The 22295-nt window shown below is 35.1% G+C and overlaps 1 protein-coding gene across 3 annotated transcripts in view; it reads right to left on the reverse strand.

The window, feature by feature from the left end:
- Window positions 1-22295, reverse strand: part of Oga (O-GlcNAcase) — a 64775-nt gene that overhangs the window by 35991 nt on the left and 6489 nt on the right. For 2 of the 3 annotated variants that reach the window (XM_069823254.1, XM_069823252.1), the window contains exons 4-10: window positions 20878-21101; window positions 19151-19313; window positions 15739-16020; window positions 14297-14634; window positions 8421-8797; window positions 4811-5009; window positions 3629-3742 (exon numbers count right to left, since the gene is read on the reverse strand). In XM_069823254.1, coding sequence (XP_069679355.1) covers window positions 3629-3742; window positions 4811-5009; window positions 8421-8797; window positions 14297-14634; window positions 15739-16020; window positions 19151-19313; window positions 20878-21101 — 1697 coding nt within the window. The remainder of the gene's footprint in view (window positions 1-3628; window positions 3743-4810; window positions 5010-8420; window positions 8798-14296; window positions 14635-15738; window positions 16021-19150; window positions 19314-20877; window positions 21102-22295) is intronic. The other variant, XM_069823255.1, reaches the window with a different exon arrangement.

A 22295-nucleotide genomic window follows, 5' to 3' on the forward strand; every position in this document is an offset into this window, starting at 1 on the left:
CACACATCAAATTAAGTGAAGAAAATTTTGAGAAATTAGTTGTAGTACGTTTCAAAATAAAATAAAAATGTAACAATATAGAACTCAATTTTGATAATGCATATTTTTACTATATTTTCACTTCATTGTGCATGTTTTGTGCATAATATGATGCATGAATCCATGCATGTTTTAACCTTTTACCGCATTCTGCGACAGATATGGCACATACCAATTTTATATTCATATAATTGATAATATAAGCATATAATATTTCAAACTGCTTACTGGGACAGATATGACACACTGTCAAGAATTGGATTTGACCATATGTGACATGAGTTGAGAAAGAAAGAACTACTTAATTTATTTGAATATTAAACCATTGTGTGCAAGACTGTCCCATGCGGTAAGGGGTTAAGATTTGATAGTGCATGGAAATCTGGTCTCTAGCTACAATAAACTACAAAAATAGATATATAAATAATACTATTAATAATAATTAAATCCATTTCTTAAAAACCAGATACAATTAAAGCCAAATAACATTTCAAGACAGTAACTTAATAGAACAGCCACTTAGTCATTCGTAATGAGTGCACCTCTGAACACAGAGTTGGACATTGTGCCACTGTCACATATTCTGTGACACAGTACATGAGGGTAGGCCACCAAAGGGGAACTGAGAGGTAGAACTTAAACTGAAAAGGATTCAATCTGGCAATGGAGTTTGAATCCGGTGTGGCTTAGCAGATAAAGCGTCAGCATGTAGAGCTGAAAAGTCAGGTTCGAATCCTGATACCCGAGAGAATTTTTCTCCGTTCTACCCATTCTTCACCATATGGTAATGCGAATTCCTCAACGGAAATATCATATGTACTTCGGTACATCAAAGTAATTAATAGAAAGTGCCTGAAAATACCCATAATTTTCAGCTTCAGGAGTTATTTCACAGGCTGTCAAATGAGTTTTACTTGCAGTGTTCTTTAAGAAAGGCATATTTTTACTAGAAATCCTGAATTTCATATATAATAAAGTTTATGTTCTCTACAATGTAACTTTTTCATCTTTCAATACATAAAAGTTATCATCTTGGTTCTCATGTTGCACAGTCATAACAAAAACATGCTTCTGTAATTTTCTTTTCTATTTTATTACTGTCCAGCTTCGGCTTGTACACACAGTTATTCAGAATTACCAACAATTACTAATTAATATATTCTAATATGGCAGATAAGTGCATGTTAGAACTAAGTTTTAATAAAATGAGTCACGTCACTGAGTAAAATGTCTACAAATGAAGAAAAACGTGTTTTACAGTAAAAGGAGAAAAATAATTTTTCACATATACAGTGTAATTTTTTTTTAAATATTCACATAAAGAAGAATGATTAAAATCTGAGTCCAAAAAACATCTGAATGTAACTTTTGAAACTTGTGACTTGCAGAAGGCAGGAGTGTGGAGAAACAAAGAAGTGTGAATAGGCAGCATTTATTTTTTTTCAGCTGGGAAACACACTAACGTACCAAAGAAGACAACAAACTTAGATGATTTTGTTTTGAAATGGGGTATACAGAACTTTTGTCTTTATTTCAGAATTGTGATGAATTCTGAACGGCCAAAAAAATTACAACTCAAAAGAAAAAAATTCCATTCAATGGCTCCACAGGTTACTGAAAAATTAGTACACCACATGAGAAAAATAAAGATAAATTCTTCATGCAAAGAAATGATTCAACAAGATTAAATTATTCAGTACAATGCACCAAATTATAGTTTATGGTGACATGACACTAATATTTTGTTTACACAGAAAACTAGTGTGTATTGGAAAGAAAGGGGGTTATTCAATAATTTTTATATGGAACAAGTTATATTCAGGATAGGAGAAGAAATGTCAGAAGGAAGTTGAATAGGCAGAGGAGTACGACAAAGATGCCCTTCATCACTTACACTGCGCAACATCTACCTAGAGAATTTAGTGAAGAACTGCTTTCAGAAAATGGAAGGGGTGACAGCAGGAGAGTAAAGTGCATAAGATTTGCTGATGATATGGCATTGTTAACAGAAGAGATGATACTAAGGGATATGTTACTGGAGCTAAATGACAGCTGTGAGTAGTATGGGCTGAAGATAAATGCAAACAAGACGAAGACTATGGTTATCGGAAGAAAAATAAAGAAGGTAAACATGTGAATTCTAAATAAGGCAGTAGAGCAAGTGGACAGCTTCAAATATTTGAAGTGTACTATATGTAGTAACATGAGCTACTGCCAGGAAGTCAAAAGGAAGCTTTTAATAGAAAAGGAGCATCTTCTGTGGACATCTGGAAAAAGAACTAAGGAAGAGACTAGTAAAGAGTTTTGTTGAAGTGTGACACTGCATGGGACAGAAATATGGACTTACAAAATTGAAGAGAAATGATTAGAAGCATCTGAAATGGGAGTATGGGGAGAAGAATGGAGCATGTGAAAGGGACAGACAGAATAAGAAACGAAGCTGTGCTAGAAAGAGTGGGTGGTAGGAGTAGAAAGAATAATGCTGAAAGTGATCATGAAGAAAAAAAAAACTGCCTGGGTCACTGGCTAAGAAGAAACTGTCTACTGAAGGATGCACTGGAAGGAATGGTGAATGAAAGAAAAGTTCGGGCAAAAGAATATATCAGATATACAACAGTAAGATATATGGAGACTAAAGGTAAGTGTTCACTACAACGTATCGCACGCATCGGAAAAAGACTATCTCTGCTGTAATTGCTATGTAACCGTGTTCACTACATCGTATCGGACGCATCTCCTCACGGCAAATCCGTCCACGTTTCTCAGATGGGCAACTTTTCCGATGCGTGCGATTATGGCCTTCTTTAATAAATCAATTTTAATTGGTCAACTATTACTATTATGTTGTGCCATGTTCAGTGTCCTGCCAAAATGGCAGACGGAAAACTTATTTCGCGTGTAGAAAATTGCGAAGAATTATATAATTTGAGGCATTCTCATTACAGTAATCAAGTCGTTTCTTGCAAATATATTATGTAACCAATATTTCTTTCGTTTCTTCCTCATCAATTAAGACGCATGAAGCAATTACAAATTCTTATTCACTAACAGACGTAATTAATAGACCTAACCTCAACTCCTCTGCTTTCAGTAATGTCAATATCATACGAGTCATGTTTTAAACAGCTGATAGGGGAATCCGATGAGGCGATGAGGTGAAGCCGTTACAGTGAAAGCATTGCACTTAAAATATCCGTTGCGTGCGATTCATACGAGCAGTGCGATACGATGTAGTGAACATTTACCTTAAGGGGAAGGTGGAAAATAGGAAAGATTGGAGAATACTGAGTTTGCAGTGAAAGATCTGCTCTTGGACAGAAAACTATGAATGACAAAGACCTGGACAAGCCACATACTAAAATAGATCTACAAGGCTCTCCTAAAAATGGTGAACTGAAGGAATTATGAGAGACAGTTCATTGTCTTCACATAGGATTAGCAAAACAGATTTCTTACAACAAAGTATATGGGTATTTAAATCCACTTTAATTTCTGAATTTAATAAGAAAATAAGATTACACTTTCAACACTCCAATAAATAATTTTATTTTTTATTTACGTATTTATTTATGCTTCTTATGTAACATACTTTATAATTCATACTAGTTGTTGAAACAGTAGGCCAGTGTGTTGTTTCCCTCTTTTCCAAGTTATCCCTTTCGCAGCTGAGGATGGGGGTGTCGTGGCTTCCTGCCGACAAGTTCTACAAATTCATGCAAAAGTGTCAATCAAAAATCTCTGTAGATCATGTTTAAAGCCAACATCGTCAAAGTTTGAATCTGTTTAGTAATGTCAGAATGTGTCCTCATACAATTACTTCTCAGTTTCAAATGCATCCAGTTGTCTTGGAGTTTCTGCTTTCATTTTAGTTTTATCCTCTCTTGAAACATCAACATTTTGTTTTGAAGCCACACTTCAGAAAAATGTACAGAATGTCAGGCATTATCAAACGTAGTTATGGACTAGTAGGTTGCTACTCCAACACAGCAACTGAATTCATTTATAAGCCATGACTCAAGCACTCACTCTCTTGATACAAATACAATGTGCAATGCATGGCGTTTAAGATCAAGTGATAATAAATTTCAAGACAAATTGAACACTCTTCTCATAAAAATCTAAATTAGAATTTATGTAATGTTCAGCAAAACATGATGATGTCAGGCTGTTTATAGTATCTACATTCTTTACATAATTTAATGTAGTTTATTAAACAAATTCTATCCCATTATTTTGTACATGGGTAACTACTTTACCTTAACATTCTGCTCTGCTGAAGCTACCAGAATGTAAAGAGTCAATGTTCAGTGAGGTAATAGCAAGTTACTTAGTAACATAACACTGCTTCTGCACTGACTGAGGCCCAGAACACTTTAGATACATAGCACACCATGACACATCAATTAAATTACGTTTTTCAGTCACATGGTATTATTTTTGTTTTTATGAGGAAATATTAAAGCTTGTTGGGTACATATCATGAAATCATATTTTCCACTCCATTTCGACAAGGAATAAAATCATGAGGAAATAAAGTATATATCTGTTTATGAAATTATATTTACCACTCCATCTGGACAGAGAATAAAATCCATGTTTTGATTATTTGATCGTGACTGCTTATATTGACCAACAACTCCTGGTTTGAATATTTAAACTGTATACCATAATACATTATTTCTTTAACACTTAGTAAATACTAATCAAATAGAACTAATAATGCTACAAATATATATTCCTTACATTTTGAAACAATGTTGTAATTCCTTACCTCTGGTTTATTAGGTGATTCCTGATCCGATACTGTATTCTTTTTGGCACAATTGGCATGTGTAACAAGATGGGCATTACTTTTTAACCAATTAAATTCATGTAGTAATTGTAATCCTTGACCACCATGTTCAAATGGAAGATAGAAAAGATCACATAGCAAGGCAAGATCTTCATGAGTAAGATGTTCTTTTTCCAGCCTGTAAATTAAAAGGTTAATTTTCAGCAACAATCAATATCATGTTGATGTTAATGATTTCGAAGACTACAAATGTTACATGCTATTCATTATAATTTTAACTTAACAGAAAGTTCCTTCACATTCTTTAAATAAAAGATATAAAGCATCGAAGGGAAAAGATGGATGTCTGCAAAACATGATTCTCAGAAGAATTAATTTAATTTTATAAATATTATCAACTAGTAGAGAATTTTAAAAAATGTCTTATTAAATATTTCTCATTAATTAACAGTGATTCACAAATAATTAATGCCCGTAAATAACACAATCAAAATAGCAAAAATGACATCTACATTTAAACAGTATAGACAACAATAGAGTAAAACTTAACCAAACTCACAAAACAGTGTAACTGAATTTAGGTCTATTTTTTCTGGCTTCACGTACTCCTTTACCCTTCTTTCTATGCATGGCTTTCATAAACATGGTTGAACAATAAAATTGAAGACATTATTACAAAAACAACCCTTGCTATTTTTCAGAAGAACAATAAAAATAAATGGAACAACACATGTCAGCTGTTTCCGCACAACTGGTGTTTATCCTTGTAGCTATTGCACCTGACATGTTCATTTTTGGAGTCTATAAACATTTGAAATAGTAGCAAATACGTCCTTAATTCAATTTCATTAAAAATGACTAGGGCTGTTTTTGTAATTATGTCTTCAATTGTATCCTCATCACTGCCACTTCCAGACATCATTGAATTTTACTTAAAGTATATTATAATACACTACTAAATATTTCTCTCAAAATATCGTATCATTATCATTATTTCTAAACACACTTCATTTATTAAGAACATATCAACACAGAATACATTTTTAGTTCTGCAGGAAGAATGTTTCTCAATAACACAAACATATTCAATGCTAATTAAATTATCTTCTACATATTTATTCGAATCAGCAGGAAAGAAATAATAACAATAATATAAAAATAGCCATCATCTTTCCACATCCAGCCATACTATTTCGCCTCTAATGATCTTAGTCTATGTCGACTGTGTAGTATAGCAGGCATAGCACTGGCCTTCTGTGCTCAAGGTTGCAGGTTTGATTCCAGTCTAGGTCGATAGCATTTAAGTGTGCTTATATGCAACAGACTCATGTCAGTAGATTTACTGGCATGTAAAAAAACTCCTGCAGGACACAATTCCGGCACACCGGCAACACTGATATAACCTCTGCAGTTGCGAACGTCGTTAAATAAACCATAATTTAAAAAAAAAAAAATTTCTTCAAATACTCTATATTACTTTCCTTTTGGAATACATAACTTTTTTTTTCGTTTGTACTTGTGTCATTTCCCAACCTCTGCACAAAAAAGTTTCCAATTATTTTGAATTAGTAATTTGAAAAATATTTTTTTAAGCAAGGACATGCATTTTCTTTTAGTCCTTATGCTATAGTTTGGTGTAAAATGGAACCTTGACCTGAATAAAGTGAAATTTCCATTAACATAAAACTCTCTCATTTTCTGGTAAGAGTCTACTCCTCATCATGTGATCACAAGTTTGGTCTACAAAAATGTGTCCTTTGAAGTCATGAATGTCTATACATTCTTAAAGAACGTTTTACATTCCACAGGAACTATGAAGTCAAGAGGCCCAAATATAACAAGAGTTAGAAGTAAAGTAATGGAGAGTCTGATAGAAAATCTTACTTTTTGCCTCTATTCGCCTTTATGCAGCAACAAATGATCTCTTAAGGCTGGTTCACAATAAACCAGGAACAGAAACAACGAGAAAGAGAACGGAAATATTGTTAAAATAAATCTATTTAAATGTGGGCATTCACATTTAAATACATTTATTTTAACATTAGTTCCGTTCTCGTTTCCGTTCCTGGTTTATTGCGAACCAGCCTTTACATGAAGTATATCTACTGCATAGGGCCAACAATTTTACATTTTCATCTTATAGAAGCTGCAGTTGGCATGGCATTTTTCTATCTAAAATGTCAATGTCCTCATGTGGGACTGAACTTACATATAACTGTTAAAAAAAATATATACCCACTAGACTACGAAGCAGGCTGTTGAGTTGAGAGTTATGGAATAAGTCAAAACCAATTCAGGTGACTCAGAGTTTCAGTGTACGATAAAGTACTCACTCCTAACAATAATCTAAAAATCAATTAAATGATATTTTAATACTTTCATTACCATATAAATCTCCAGTGACACCTCACTTAAGAGGATTCAGTGACACATTGAGTTACATGGGCAAGAAGAATATGTTGTAATTTTTTCTAATACTTACAGAACTAATCTCTACTGTAGTCTACCAAAAGCATGAAGCTTATACAGTATTTAAAAACAGGTTATTAAGTCTAAAACACAGCCAAGTGGTGATGAAATGAACGGTGTACCATCTATTATTCTAGTAGACTTAGCAATACATAATGAGTCTTTATGAAAAAAACTGGGAGATGTGGTCAGAGCTGTGCACTGACATCAAAGTAATGACACCAAGGCTGATTTCATTTTATACTTTACCATTGTAACATTATCATATAAATCAGTTTTTATTTTCAGTCAATCACTTATCATGTTAAGATGGCAGAAATGAATTCTGTTACATCAGGATACAATATTAATATACATCACGAATATTTTCGACTTACTTTCAAGTCAACTTCAGGTGATAGTTTACTAACAAACAAACATTTGAACATGGTGAAAAATATTATTTAAACACATTTATAAAACACTAATAAATAGTCTAACCATGCATACTTTTTCTTAAAGTGGTTAAATGGCGTACATGGTATTAAATTAACATTCAGATAGAAAAACTTCCAGTGGATATAATTATAATTTATACAATATATTAAAAGGCAGGTAGTGTGCCTGATTTTAAAATTAAAAACGTTTAAAATGATTATTATGTAAAACTGAAGGCTAAGGCTTGTTCTTTACAAAGTTCAATATATTGGAAGACTGTATGAAGTGGATGTAAAAGAAAATCTCGGTCTATTCGCCATGGTGACAGGCATAATATGAAAGGTGTACAGTGGAGGTTTTCAGATGATGTGGCCTTTAACTACCGGTACTTCAAGAAAAAGTATGCATGGTTAGACTATTTATTAGTGTTTTATAGATGTGTTTAAATAATATTTTTCACCATGTTCAAATGTTTGTTTGTTAGTAAACTATCACCTGAAGATGACTTGAAAGTAAGTCGAAAATATTCGTGACGTATATTAATATTGTATCCTGATGTAACAGAATTCATTTCTGCCATCTTAACATGATAAGTGATTGACTGAAAATAAAAACTGATTTATATGATATTATCTCACAAACTTACCTGAACTCAATATGATTTTTAAATTTAAAAAAAAAATTATAGCATTAGTTTATTTACCTTTCTGGTAAGCTGGAATTACTGTCATTTGTACATTCGACTATCATTGTACTTGAGCTGCAATTACTGGTAGGTTGAACTGGTTCAACCTGCATACTGGTCCCTGTTCCCACTGCAGAGGAGCCTGTCTCAGCCATGGAGACATCATCTCCTCCTTCCAGTGAGCTTTTGGCAGTGTGTGTAGGAGAGGAGTGAGGAGGTGTAGGATTACAGTCCATGGGTTCGCCTGTAGAGGTAGAATTGGCAGTGGTCCCATTGCTAATGGGAGAGTTTGATGACGTGGAATCATTGCATATGACTTTAGTTTCAGACACGAGTGAATTCATGACAGCACCTGGACTTGGCTGCATCAAGCTGTCAGTGTTGGAACCTGTTACCTGTTGGGAAAGAAGGAAACAGCAATAAACGCTAATGTCGACAGAAAAGATCAACACGATTCCCTGGAGAAATACCTAAAAACAAAATAAAACTGATTATCGAGACCACCTGGTACAACAAAGAAGCATGCAATTCGGATATCATAACAACGAGAGGCTGGAACAAGAGCCCATATGAAAAGAGAAAGTGCATAGCAAATAATACGAGGGTCATTTCGTAAGTCATGGCAACTATATTATATCAGCCAATGAAGCTGCAGGAATACAAATTCACTATGAAAATGATGCACGCAAAGATAGGCATAAAGTCCTAAGGGTACAATATCAGAAGACAATGCATTATACAAGGAGTGACAGAGTCATGAACTAATGATTAATTTCTACTGTTACGTCACCCATAATTGAGTAATAGTGCTGTTAAAATAACTGTAAAAGATATTACTTATTTTCATTTGCATGTGAATAAAAGGAAATTGTATAACATTGACTTTTCAACTACTTCTTCTTTATCTTTGTAAGATTGTAGATATTTGAAGTGCTATTGGTTAATTTTTGCACTTAATCTTAAGAAGTCTTTCTAGAAAACATTGCATGCATCATTCTCAAAAAAGTACTAATTATGCTAGGTATATGCATACTTTTTTTTTTGTCTATGTGCCAAACTATAACCATAACATACCTTATGGTGAAATTACAATGACGATGATTACGACAATAAAAGTAATAATAATGGTGTCGATAATGACAATGATAACATAATAATAATAATAATAATAATAATAATAATAATAACAATAATTATAATAATTTCCACGCTGGTTCAAATCACAGCAGGTCCAACTGGAATTTGTGATGGACAGACAGTGGTGGTAGGTTTTCGCAGGGTTCTCATTTCCCTTACAAGCATTCCACCATTGCTCCATAAATCATTCATCATCACACAATGTTATGTATGTACAGAGCGTTCGCCAATGGGTGGGGCCAGGAAAGCGGCCTGCCTGCAGTGTCGCTTGCGGGAATCGTCTATCCGTAAGCTTCCGCTTTCTATACTATACTCTGTAGGGTTTTAATTTTAAAGTTTAGCAGTAGTAAAGACTGATGTTTTTGAAACACAAACTTCCTGTGAAACAGGTCTTAGAGATTTATTAGGAGAGCATGTAAATGATGCACTGATTTCATCAATTTTTTCTCCCATCAATACTCTTCGTTTTTGCTTCGGAATTGTAGCATTTATCGACCCTGTTGTCCTTAATTTGTTAACAAGACGTCTAACAGTTTCTCTATCCTGAATTGGAGCACCCGAATATTTCACTTCAAATTGCCTACACACCTCTCTACATGACTCTGTTTTCACATATGCGTCATACGTAAAAACTCTCTGTTCAAGCGTGAATTTTGCATTTTGCATTGTTAACAAATTTTACACACATGCTGAATATTTAAGCAACTGTGTCAAGGAACTGCACTGTACGTGTTAAATACTGCAACATCTGGCTCACAACTGATAACTTGTCGACCTTGATGTCCTTGATTGTCAAGCGTGTCTCAACAACTGCGCGCATAAAGCGGTGTATCAGTACATGCCGCTTTCCTGGCCTCACCCGTAGGCGAACGCTCTGTAGTTCGCCTCCTATAGTGTGCCAAGGAAATGCTTTTGCGGCAGCTGAAAGAACTACAGGCTTCGGCTCATTGCCCACTATATAAATGACGCAAGTCAAATGCCCTCCATTAGTAAAAAAAAAAAAAAAAAAGATAATATTCATTATTATCATCATCATCATCACAGATCCATCTCTATATATGCAGAGTACCTCAGCCATTTGTCTGTAGGGAACTTTTCTTTTACATTACCTAATGTTAGTTGTTTTAATTCTGTAGGACGCTGTTCTTGCTTTCTGATTTCTGTTCCTAGTGATATGTTTGCATTACAGGACTGGTAATCTACTGGACTAATTGGTGTGCAATGAGATTCTACTTGTAATAGGCCTGTAAAAATTCTGAGTAGCAGTAGATAGCGTTTTAGATTCTGTTTGTCCAGTACATATTTAACTCACTTTGTATCTGGTAAAGTCCTTAACTTGAAAAATGTAGTTGATGTTTGCTGTTTTATTTCGGCACTAACTGGCAGAATATGAGGGCATTACTGTAGTGCTAATGTAGGTATGGTTTCAACTGCTCCTCTTATCAGTATCAAGGCTTTGTTTTCAGTTACTTCTAATTTGTTTATAGACGAATTTTGTGCTGTCACTAAAATTTCAGTACTGTATGTTTGGCCTTGTGTAAGTTTTGCACGTTGTGACCACTACTTCTTGTTTGTTGCCCCAACTTGCTCCTACTAAATATTTAATTAGCCCTTAATCATATAACCAGGGCTGGGCAGTATTTGAAATACATGTACGAGGCCTGTCTAAAATGTATCCGACCTTAAATTTTCCCGCGCAAAGTAGTGATTCTAAGGCGGCGCCACTGTGCACGGTGGAAGGAGGAACTGTAATGCGCATGCTTGAATTTTTTCACCGCATTCGCTTGTGCCAGTCACTGGCTGGTGGTCGCCAAGTAAGGTGCTGTTCTAAGTGTTTGTCGGATTTAGTTTTCTCGCAAGATGACTGAACGAATTGAGCAAAGATACTGCATCAAATTTTGTCAAAAGCTTGGTGATTCTCAAAGTCAAACAATTCGTAAGATTCAGCAGGTGTTTGGGGAAGATGCGATGGGTGTAACACAAATTAAGGAGTGGTTCAACCGATTCAAAGATGGCCGCACATCAGCGGAGAGTGAGCAGCGTTGTGGCAGGCCCCAAACTGCTCGGAGTGCAGCTGTTGTTGAGAGGGTGCGAAATTTGGTGATGGCAGATCGTCGTTTGACCGTGCGGGAGATTGCCGAAGAGGTTGGAGTGAGTAAAGATTCTGCACATGCAATTTTGCGTGATGATTTGAACATGAACCGAGCGGCTGCGAAATTCGTGCCCAAGTTGTTGTCCCCGGAACAAAAAGACCTCCGTCGTGACGTTGCACAGGACCTTCTGGACACTGCCAACACTGATCCTGGGTTTCTGAACACCGTGATAACTGGAGATGAGTCATGGGTGTACGGGTACGACCCAGAAACAAAAAGACAGTCGTCGCAATGGAAGCATCCCGAGTCTCCAAGGCCGAAGAAAGCGCGGCAGGTGCGAAGCAAAATCAAGGTGATGCTGACTGTTTTCTTTGATGTCCGTGGAATTGTGCATCACGAATATGCACCGGAAGGACAAACGGTGACAAAGGAGTACTATCACGATGTTCTCCGGCGACTTCGTAATGCAGTTCGGCGCAAAAGACCAGACATGTGGACGGCGAACAACTGGCACTTGCATCACGACAACGCCCCCGCACATTCATCCCAATTGATCCACAATTTCTTGGCCAAACATGGAATTACAACCGTTCGCCAACCTCCCTACTCTCCAGACCTGGCTCCTTGCGACTTCTGGTTGTTTCCAAAATTGAAGACACCACTGAAAGGATCCGTTTTGAGAGTAGAGAAGAGATAATGCGGAACGCGATGACTGAGCTGAACACCATTCCAAAAGAAGACTTCCAGAGGTGTTTCCGGCAGTGGAAGGATCAGTGGGCTAAGTGTGTGCAAGCACAAGGGGCCTACTTTGAAGGGAATTAGGGTCCCAACCCCGTCAGGTATTTGAAATATTTTTTCTGGCTAAAGGTCGGATACTTTTTAGACAGGCCTCGTATTTCAAATACGCATTTGAAATACATTTGTATTTTGTATTTTGTAATTTGCAAGGATTTTAGAAAGTATTTTGTATTTAAATACATAAAATTGATGTATTTTGTATTTCAAATACTCAAAATACTTTCTTCTTCTTCTTGTCCTTCAAGTTTTGGATTTGTATTTGAAGAATGAACTTCTGTCTTATTTGCCTACCCATTTCAGATGTGCTAGCCAAACACTTAGTTTTCTCGCCACAAATGATTCCCTTAATGCCATAAAGAAATCTCCAACAGCATCAAGGATCCATCACCCAACACTTGCTAAGTGTTCAGCATTATGGAATGCGTCTAGGAGACCCAAATCCTCAGAAATTATATCAGATGTCTTGAAATATTCATTAAAGTTTCCTTGCCCAACTCGATGGAATTCTCTTTATGGCTCAATCTCTCAAATATTGCAATTCAAATATGATATAAACAGTATATGTGAAAAACTGGGATTGCCAACCTTCAAAGATGTTGAGTTTCAGTACCTTGCAGCTCTGAAATCCATTGCCGTAGCCCTTGATTTAATACAAAATGAGAAGACGTGTTATTACGGCCAACTTCTATCCACATTAATTTCCCTCAAAAACAGATTACATATTATGTTATCTAGTAATCTACGCCATCTATTCCAAGTAGCTCCAATCCTAATGAGTTCGCTTTCATCAAGATTTAAAGCGATGTTTGTTCTGACCCTAGAAGTAAATTGAGCTATTTTGACAGCTTGTTTTCACCCATCATTTAAGATGAGATAGCTACCTGACACTGCCTCACCAAATGATAAGAAGAGGATACAGAATATGTGTGTGAAATCAGCTGAGAAGTTCTCACTACACCTTTGGTCAGTTCAGACGATGAAGACGAAAACAATTTTTATGTTTTCAACTCAAGTACAACAGGCTTTGAAAAGCAAAAAGAAAAGAACTTGTCTACTGCGGAGTATGAGCTGAGACAATTCTTCAATGGCAAAGGGACAACCCTGTGTTCTCTAGAGAATTACCCAACAGTGAAACAACCTTTTATAAATATAATACAAGTTTGTGTTCCTCTGCGCCTGTAGAAAGACTGTTTAGTTTTGCAGGATTTATTCATTCACCAGCAAGGGGATCCTTACCTGATGAACTTTTTGAGAAACTGGCTTTTTTGAAAGGGAGCAGTAATTATTCATATGTAGCACAATGTCATTGTTGACTGGGAAAAGGAAGAATGTTCAGTTACAGTGTTTATATAAAACTTCGAGATAAAAATAATTTTAATGTTAATATAATATTTTAGATTTTCGGTAATATTCTTATTTCTTTATATATTGTATCGGGTATTTGAAATACAAATGTATTTTGAGTATTTGAAATACAAATGTATTTTGGTTAATTTTTTTAAAGTATTTTGTATTTGTATTTAAAATACTATTCTTTGAAGTATTTTGTATTTGTATTTGAAATACTTGGATGTCAGTATTTTGCCCAGCCCTGCATATAACAATATATAAAAGAACATTAAAAAAACTTTGGACCTTAACAAAGAAGAAAGAGAGAAATGAAATTAGACTTGAAACAACTGAAATGAGATTTCTATGGAGTAAAGTATAAGATTACAAATTATCTCAAACGAAACATCAACATCATAGTAAAAATCAAGTGGACAGAATACATAAACTTGGGAATGAAGGAAGAATGCTCATAGCACTTTTAATACATGATAGAAATAGAAGTCAAGTCTTTAAAGAGCATAATACAGTACTTACTGAACTGCACACTTCAGCTAATGCTTGCAACTGATTGGAATTAACAACAGGAATACTGCCAGATGAGCAGCTTGTAGTTGTGGTGGTTAAACTCATACACGTGTTAACAGATGGAATGATGGGAAGAGGCACTGCAGCTGCCACCAACTGCTGAGGCTTAGCAATAGGACCCCATGCTGGCTTCGGTCTACTGAATTCCTCTAGCCATTCATTGATTGCATTTCTTAGAGCACGTCGCGGATGGTACATGTTAGGTGATAATGTAGAGGGCACATCTTCCCCAACACCTCCATCTTCAGTCTCAGTCTCTAGTTTTATGTCTGCACTCACTGAATCATCTGCAGAGCGGAAGAGCATAGTTAATATTGCAAAATGAAGATGACACACATTTTTTCATTATATGTTTGTGTGTTTCACAACAATTCAGTTTTTGTATCAAGTTATGAATGACATTTTCTTAACTATTATTCAAGACATACAGAACATGATTTTTGTGCCCTTAATAAGGTTATAAGGCATTCTTCATAATTCCAAAATGTAATAAATGTCAATACATTTTATGATTGAAGTAGATATAGGTCATTAAAACTTCAAAGATTTGTTACCTAATAATAGAATAACTTTCTTACAAAACTATATTACTTCTTCTAGGACAGTTAACGTTAAAGAACTAATAAATATTATGTTCTTGCAATGCAGCAATAATATCTGTACCACTTTCTTCATAAAATAGTCTTGTAAGAAAAATATCCAAGAAGAATACAGTTAAAGCGATTTTCATTAAATTAGTTCCTTTCTTCAAATAAAACAAACAAATTTTAGTACAGAGATTTTATAATCCAGATGGATTAATTCATAAATACTAAATATGAACAAAATTCATTCTGTTGTTTAGGATAAATCAATGTACAGTAGTTGCAAAAAAACCAGACCGACCCTTGTAGCTGATTTCAGATCCTTGTTCACTCCAGAGCACGATAGACCGGTGTCTAAGACTTTCGTGGTTCGAATCCTGCCTGGGAAGAAAACCTTTTTTTTGTTCCTTATTCAAATTTATTCCCAATACTTTTCGATTGCAGCAATATTTTACTACTTAATTAACTTATTATTCCCAGAACATTAATTTTACTAGCAATCAAAAAGTATTGGGAAGAAATTTGAATAAGGAACAAAAAAAAGTTTCCCTCTCAGGCAGGATTCGAACCATGGAAGTCTTAGTTACCAGTCTATCATGCTCTGGAGTGAACAAGGCTCTGAAATCAGCTACAAGGGTCAGTCCAGTTTTTTTTGCCACTACTGTACACAAACATAAGTCAGAAAACATGCCTAAAAGCAGTGTTTCTTTTTTGATAAGAGATACTGAAAACTGATTTTATGCAGCATCACAATATGTTCTCTTTGCACTTCATATAATGAGACAATGTTGAAAAATAAATACGTACTGATAGTGGGATCTCTCTTCCCATCCACATTACACCTGCTCCACTGGGCGAGAGTGTGAATAGCCACGAAGTTGGCTCCATATTCACAGTTCGGATTTGTAAGCACACCCCTCAGCTTCGGTATAAGATCTGGAGAACGTCCAGAATACGGACCGAGAAACACACGTTTCTGGTCATAATCATTTGCATGAAGATTATCCCAAATTACTGGAGGGCGACGCAACACATCAGTTATCTCTTCTATTGACTCAACTGTCAACAGTCGAGATATGACCTTTGGACCTAACAAAAGCAAAAAAACGAAAGTTAGTGTTAAAAAATATCTTCTTCTTGTTGTTTTCTAATGCCAGGCGTTTGACAATAAAGTCCTTTGACCTCTTGCACTCCAATATTTTTCAAAGATATTATCATGGTCAGCCACTGAAGCACAAATTTTGAGATGTTTCGAATCCATTTCTTGGTTTGAGTTGCACAATGGGCAGTTAGGGGACTGATATATTCCAATTCTATGCAGGTGTTTGGCCAAACAGTCATGGTCTGTTGCCAATCTAAATGCAGCTACAGACGATTTTCGTGGTAAATCGGGAATTAACTGTGGATTATGAGTGTTAAAAAAAAAATATATATATAGTCTGGATCTTTTTATTTGATACCTTGAGGGTGAAATCTAACCACTTCCCTTATTACTACTTATATAATGCTAGTGGATTGTAGTGATTTTCTAGTTATCAAGTTGAATTTTCCTTCGTCAACTTTATTTCGAAATTCAGTACTGACAAATATTACAACTGGCAGTTAGTTTCTAACTGCTATTAACTATTATGTTGACAGCATCTTTTAGCTTTGAAGAAGCTGACAATATTCATGAAACAAAAGTTATTAGCAAGTGTTATTTGAAATTTGAATGTGGCCACCGGCATAACATATTATATGTAAACTGCCATCCTTACAATTACAGTAAAGACATCCATTATATTCTAAAACGCTACCACAACTTGTGGCCACCGGCATAACATATTATATGTAAACTGCCATCCTTACAATTACAGTAAAGACATCCATTATATTCTAAAACACTACCACAACTTGCCATAAATTAACAAAAATAATCGCTAAACTGGAGAATTGCCACGGTCGCTTTGAACCATGCCGTTACGTTTACCACCAAATTTAACTAAACACACAATGTCACCAACATAAGAATATGACGTTGGTGTGTAGGGTAGTTGGTGGGAGAAATTTTTCTCTCTCTCGCTCTCTCTGCCTCCTTCATGCTGAACATTACTGAGAGATAGCACCAGTGTTAGCTACAAGGTGTATTTGCGTAAATATTGCGAGTAAATTATGACTGGCTTAGATGAGAGGTTCAGGACAGAAACAGTTTTGCTGTAGCGCATGCGCGGAGCTCTCATGCAGTGGGAGTGTGATCCTCACTTGAATTTATTTTCGCGTGTACATTGCAGATTAAATGATTGAGATCCCTTCTTGCTCCGGTTACAGACCTTGCATATACGAAGGTTAGGTTTGGTTAGTTCAGGTTTTTATTAATCAAGTCCGCGCATGCGCAGACAGGTAATATGATCCTGTCGCAAGCTGCACGTGATAATTTATATGAGGTCGAGGAATGGGAGTAGGTTAGGTTAGGTTAGCTTTGGTTAGGTTAGCTTTGGTTAGGTTAGATTAGCTTAGCTTAGCTTTGGTTAGGTTAGTTTTGTTAGGTTAGCTTAGCTTTGGTTAGGTTAGTTTAGGGATAGGGAAGTGACAGGAGATTTTAACATGAAGTTCATTTACATATTATGTAATATAAATGTTATCATTTGCATGTATTTGACGAAACTTTTTAATTTTGAAATAAAATTTGATTTCATTCGTCCATGTAGTAGTTAAAATTATATAATATGACAGTTTTTTATTCGTAATATTGATAAACAATGATAGGCCTATAACGAAAGCGGTGAATAATTTCATGGTCCCTAATTTTTTTTTTTTTTTTTTTTCGTAAAAGGCTAGGTTTTTTCCTCTAGGCGAGAAATACAACAGCAACGCGGTCATAATTACATACTTTACGCTTTGGCGAACATTAACCGGAAATTTACTTTCCGTCATTTTAATAATATTCCGTGAAACACACCTTTCTTCCTGTTCATTTCCTTGTGATAACCTAGTTTAAGATCTTACTACATCTGCATTTTCTTTTAATGCATTCAAAAAACTGCCGTTGTACTACATAAAACCTTGAACTTGACTAATGGAGTGAATTATTTAAGAATATAGTCGCGAATTTGACTACCACCATTTCGATTGTCTTTTGTTTGATACAGCTCGGTACGGCCCGGTGACTAATAGCCAGCGAGTAGCGTCGACTATCGATATTGGTCTGCCATGGGTATTATCCAGTTGTTCCAAAATAATTATCTTCTAGTGGACAACTATTACCTGCTGAACAACTAAAATAAAATAGTAAATACATTGGCTAGGTAGGTTACCTACTCAAAAATCAAATTAATATGGACATAAACATGAAATGTAACATCAAGAGCTCTTTAAATAAAATATAGAAATATGATCCTCATGAATACCAGACGAGACAAAACTACAGTTTCTTTCTAAATACTCCCAAATGCCACACAACTGCTGGATTAAAACACAGCAGAAATTTTGGACCCAAAATATATAATACATTAATTAGAGCTTACCCTGAGCTAAGTACACTTAACACACATAGATTTAAGAAACAAATCAGATTAATTATTTAATTGTTTAAGCTAATTGAGTTAAAATTGTTACTCTAATATTCATGTACTTCTGTATTTTCTATTTGTATATAGACCCTGTTATTACATGCTGTATGTATTTTACCATTTATTAATGTGATTGTGCTCAATGAACTCTCGTAATTTTGTGATATATTTTGTATAACTGATCTGAACTGCGCCCGAGCACGAGCTTCTGCTCTTTCGGGCTGCAATGCCTAATGTAGCTCAAGTGTATAGTATTAATAAATATTATTATATTATTATTATTATAATGTGCCAGTCCAAATATACCAGTTCTAGGTACCAAGCAAAAACTGGAGTAGCTTCCAAACTAACTGTAGGCCATAACTCCAAGCCAAAGAACCTGCATACAATATTGGAATTTTTCTTTGTTAACCAAAAAAACCTCTTTGAGAAATATTTCACAGCAAGAGAGAATGGCTTCAATGTCAACTGTCTGGCAATGAACAACAACATATCACTCATTCTATTTAGCACAGAATAACACACAAAAGTGTGCAATTCTATTTATGTTAATATTAATTACATAATTACATTTGTTGTCAGCAAACAGCTGGATACATTAAGAAGATTGATTTAGTTACACAACTTTCATTTATTCATTCACTGATAACGAAATGTCACAATATGTTTACCTGTCCACATGATGTCTATTTCTGGTGCAAGTTTTGACCCTAATGTATTGAGGTATTCTGAGTTCTGAACATTAGGTGTGGCACGAGCTGCACAATACTGTGTAGGGCACAACATGAAGCGTGGTTGACCCAAATGCTGGAACACTTCATTGCTCACAGATACCTAAATTGGGATAAAAAAATTACAAATATCATCCAATTCAAGACAACTGAAGATTAAATATCAATGCAGACAGAAACATATTTACATATGGGCGACATGGCCTGTGGCCAGGGCAGCAAATTTGTTGGGACGGCAATCTTTTGAAGAAGAAAGAAAAAAAAAAAAAAGATCTGAAAGTAAATTTTAAAGAGGGAGGGAGGGAGAGGGGTGTCTGGGTTTTTTATTATTATTATTACTATTATTTTTTTTTTTAACTTAATTAAGCAACATGTTCCATTACAGTTTGTAATACTACATGTTATGGTTTACATCAATAATGCATGGGATGCATATTACTTAAGTTGAATTCCAGTTGCGTTAAGTTGATGATTGATTAGCTATACCTGATTGTTGACTAATTACAATATAAGCTTGTATTATACCGCTATTTGTTTGGAATACCTGAGTTTAGTAATGTTTATACTTTGTACAATTTAGATATTACTTCTTAATAAATACTATTCTGCCTACGTTTATGTATTTACATTATGTACAGATATATGCTTATTACTACTCTGTGTTCTATTGTACTTTAATTGTTTGTAAATTCAACTGAATTCACATATTTGCAAAAGTCTTTTAAGAATCTTTTTGTTAGGTCTCTTCTATCTGGTGGCCAAATTCCTCCCTTGGTTATTATGCTTCTCCATAGTGTAGAAGATGGTCCACGGTTTGATCTCCTCCTTCGCAGGGGCAAGTTTCATCTGATGTTATGTGGAATCTATAGAAGTAGGCTCTTATTCTTCCGTGTCCTGTGAGTATGGCCATGAGTCCCAATGTAAATTGGGATTTTCGTAACTAGTCTCTCTGCAATGCTTGGAAAGTACTTTTTTGTTTCGGCTCCATTGTTTGTAGCTCACCATTCTCGTTCCCAACTCCTCATGGTGTCTTCAGTAGTTCGGTCTTTGACAGTGAGTGAGTGAGTGAGAGAGTGAGTGTGAGTGCGTCTCTACCCACTTCACTTAACGTGATTCAGGTTCCACATACTGTGGATAGATGGCAGGACTGTGTCCCATTTTCAAGTTGCACACCACTTCGGCAGGCCACATTAAGCATGATGTGTATCTGTGAAGAATTATGTCGTGTACTAGGTGAGTGTATGTGTAAGTGTTCGTGTAAGTGTATTGCAGGGAACAGATGAGGATGATGATGATTCAGAAGCCTGAAAATTTGCTAATATATTCCAAAATGACAAGTACAACAATGTTTCACTTTATTTCACATTTACGAGAAATTATAGTGTTGTTCAAGTGAGCCATTCAATTATAGAAGTTCTCAAGAGTATTATACTATTAAAAGTCTAAAAGAAAATTTGTAAACTGACAAACTGAAATAGCTTGGAAATGTAAAATTAATTCAGAATAAAAGAATATAAGAAAAATGTTGAATGCGAAAATAACTATTAGCAAAAATCACAATTCAATGGGAATATCTAACAAAGAGAATATGATTTAATAGTTCGACTTTCTAATCAGATGTGATAAGAAGATGACAATGTGAAAAAGTGAATTATATTTTTAATTACCTGAGCATGAGCAAACGACTGGAACACTTCCTTGTCTGCTTCAGACATTTCTGGTTCAATGTCATCAAAAAGAAGAGCAAAGGCAGTGCATCCAAATTGTGAAACTTGCTCCAGCTTTCTTTTCAGTGCCGCTACTTCTTTAGCACTAGAGTATGTTATGTCCAAACCAGGTGACAAGGCATAGTAAAATGTGATGCCATTATCTCGGGCTGAAGAAATCAGGCCTGAAAATTAATTTAGGAACATAGGTAATGTATATATTATATACAAACAGCAATTCTCTTTAATGTGTATGAAGCGAAGAGAGCTAATCTAGATCTAGTTCACAACAGACAACACATGTATTTACTTAAGGAATATGTATTACATGACTTTCTCGTGTTAAATTCTATCGTATCTGGTTTACATGTTTCGACCTGTTATTGGTCTTCTTCAGAACTGCACAATAACAGGTCGAAACATGTAAACCAAGTACGATAGAATTTAATACGAGAAAGTCATATAATACAAATTCTGAAGTGATACAGTGTTAAAAGTTGTGTAATCAAGCTGTATGTATTTACCTACTTATGTTTCAATGTATTGTACCTAGAAGAGAAATCGTACTTACAGGATTGTAATACTTACTTACAAATGGCTTTTGGAGAACCCGGAGGTTCATTGCTGCCCTCACCTAAGCCCACCATCAGCCCTATCCTGAGCAAGATTAATCCAATCCCTATCATCATATCCCACCTCCCTCAAATTTATTTTAATATTATCCTCCCATCTAAGGCTGGTATTCATAGTTGACACTTTATATCACCACTTTGCAAAGTGACACTTTTGACGAAAGTGGCTCTTTCATATTAGTGGTATTCATAGACGATTGAAGAAGTGCACTTCACAAAGTGTCACTTTACGCCAGCAAAGTGTAGAGTTACAATTTGGTTGGTAATAGAAGTCCCACAATGCCTTTCAAAACAAGTGAACAGACAATAACAAATTAATGATGTATAACCTACAAATTACAATGCTTGTGATTTGAATTGGGAGCCTACTGATTGCGCGAGGAAGAAAATGTATATTTAAAGTTGTTTTATTTCAGTTTCTAGTTTTTGTTGCCGATAGTTTAGATTATTTCAGTCAGTTCAGAATAACATTTTATTAAATAGTTAGTGATACTGCTGGTGAAATTAGGTTAGGTTTTGTACAATACATAACTGATCCATTAATTTATATAGTTAGATTAGGTTCTGTACATATCTTTTTCATTGATTTATGTCGCTAAGTTAGATTTTGTATGTATCCGTTCCACTGATTTATACAGTTCGGTTAGATTTTGTAGTCTACATATCTTCTATTAGTTTATATAGTTAGGTCAAGTTGGACTGAGTAGGTTAAGTTTTGTATATATATAATATCATTAAATTTATATC

The sequence above is a fragment of the Periplaneta americana genome, chromosome 4, assembly GCF_040183065.1.
Source record: "Periplaneta americana isolate PAMFEO1 chromosome 4, P.americana_PAMFEO1_priV1, whole genome shotgun sequence".
In the NCBI taxonomy this organism is placed as follows: Eukaryota; Metazoa; Arthropoda; class Insecta; order Blattodea; family Blattidae; genus Periplaneta; species Periplaneta americana.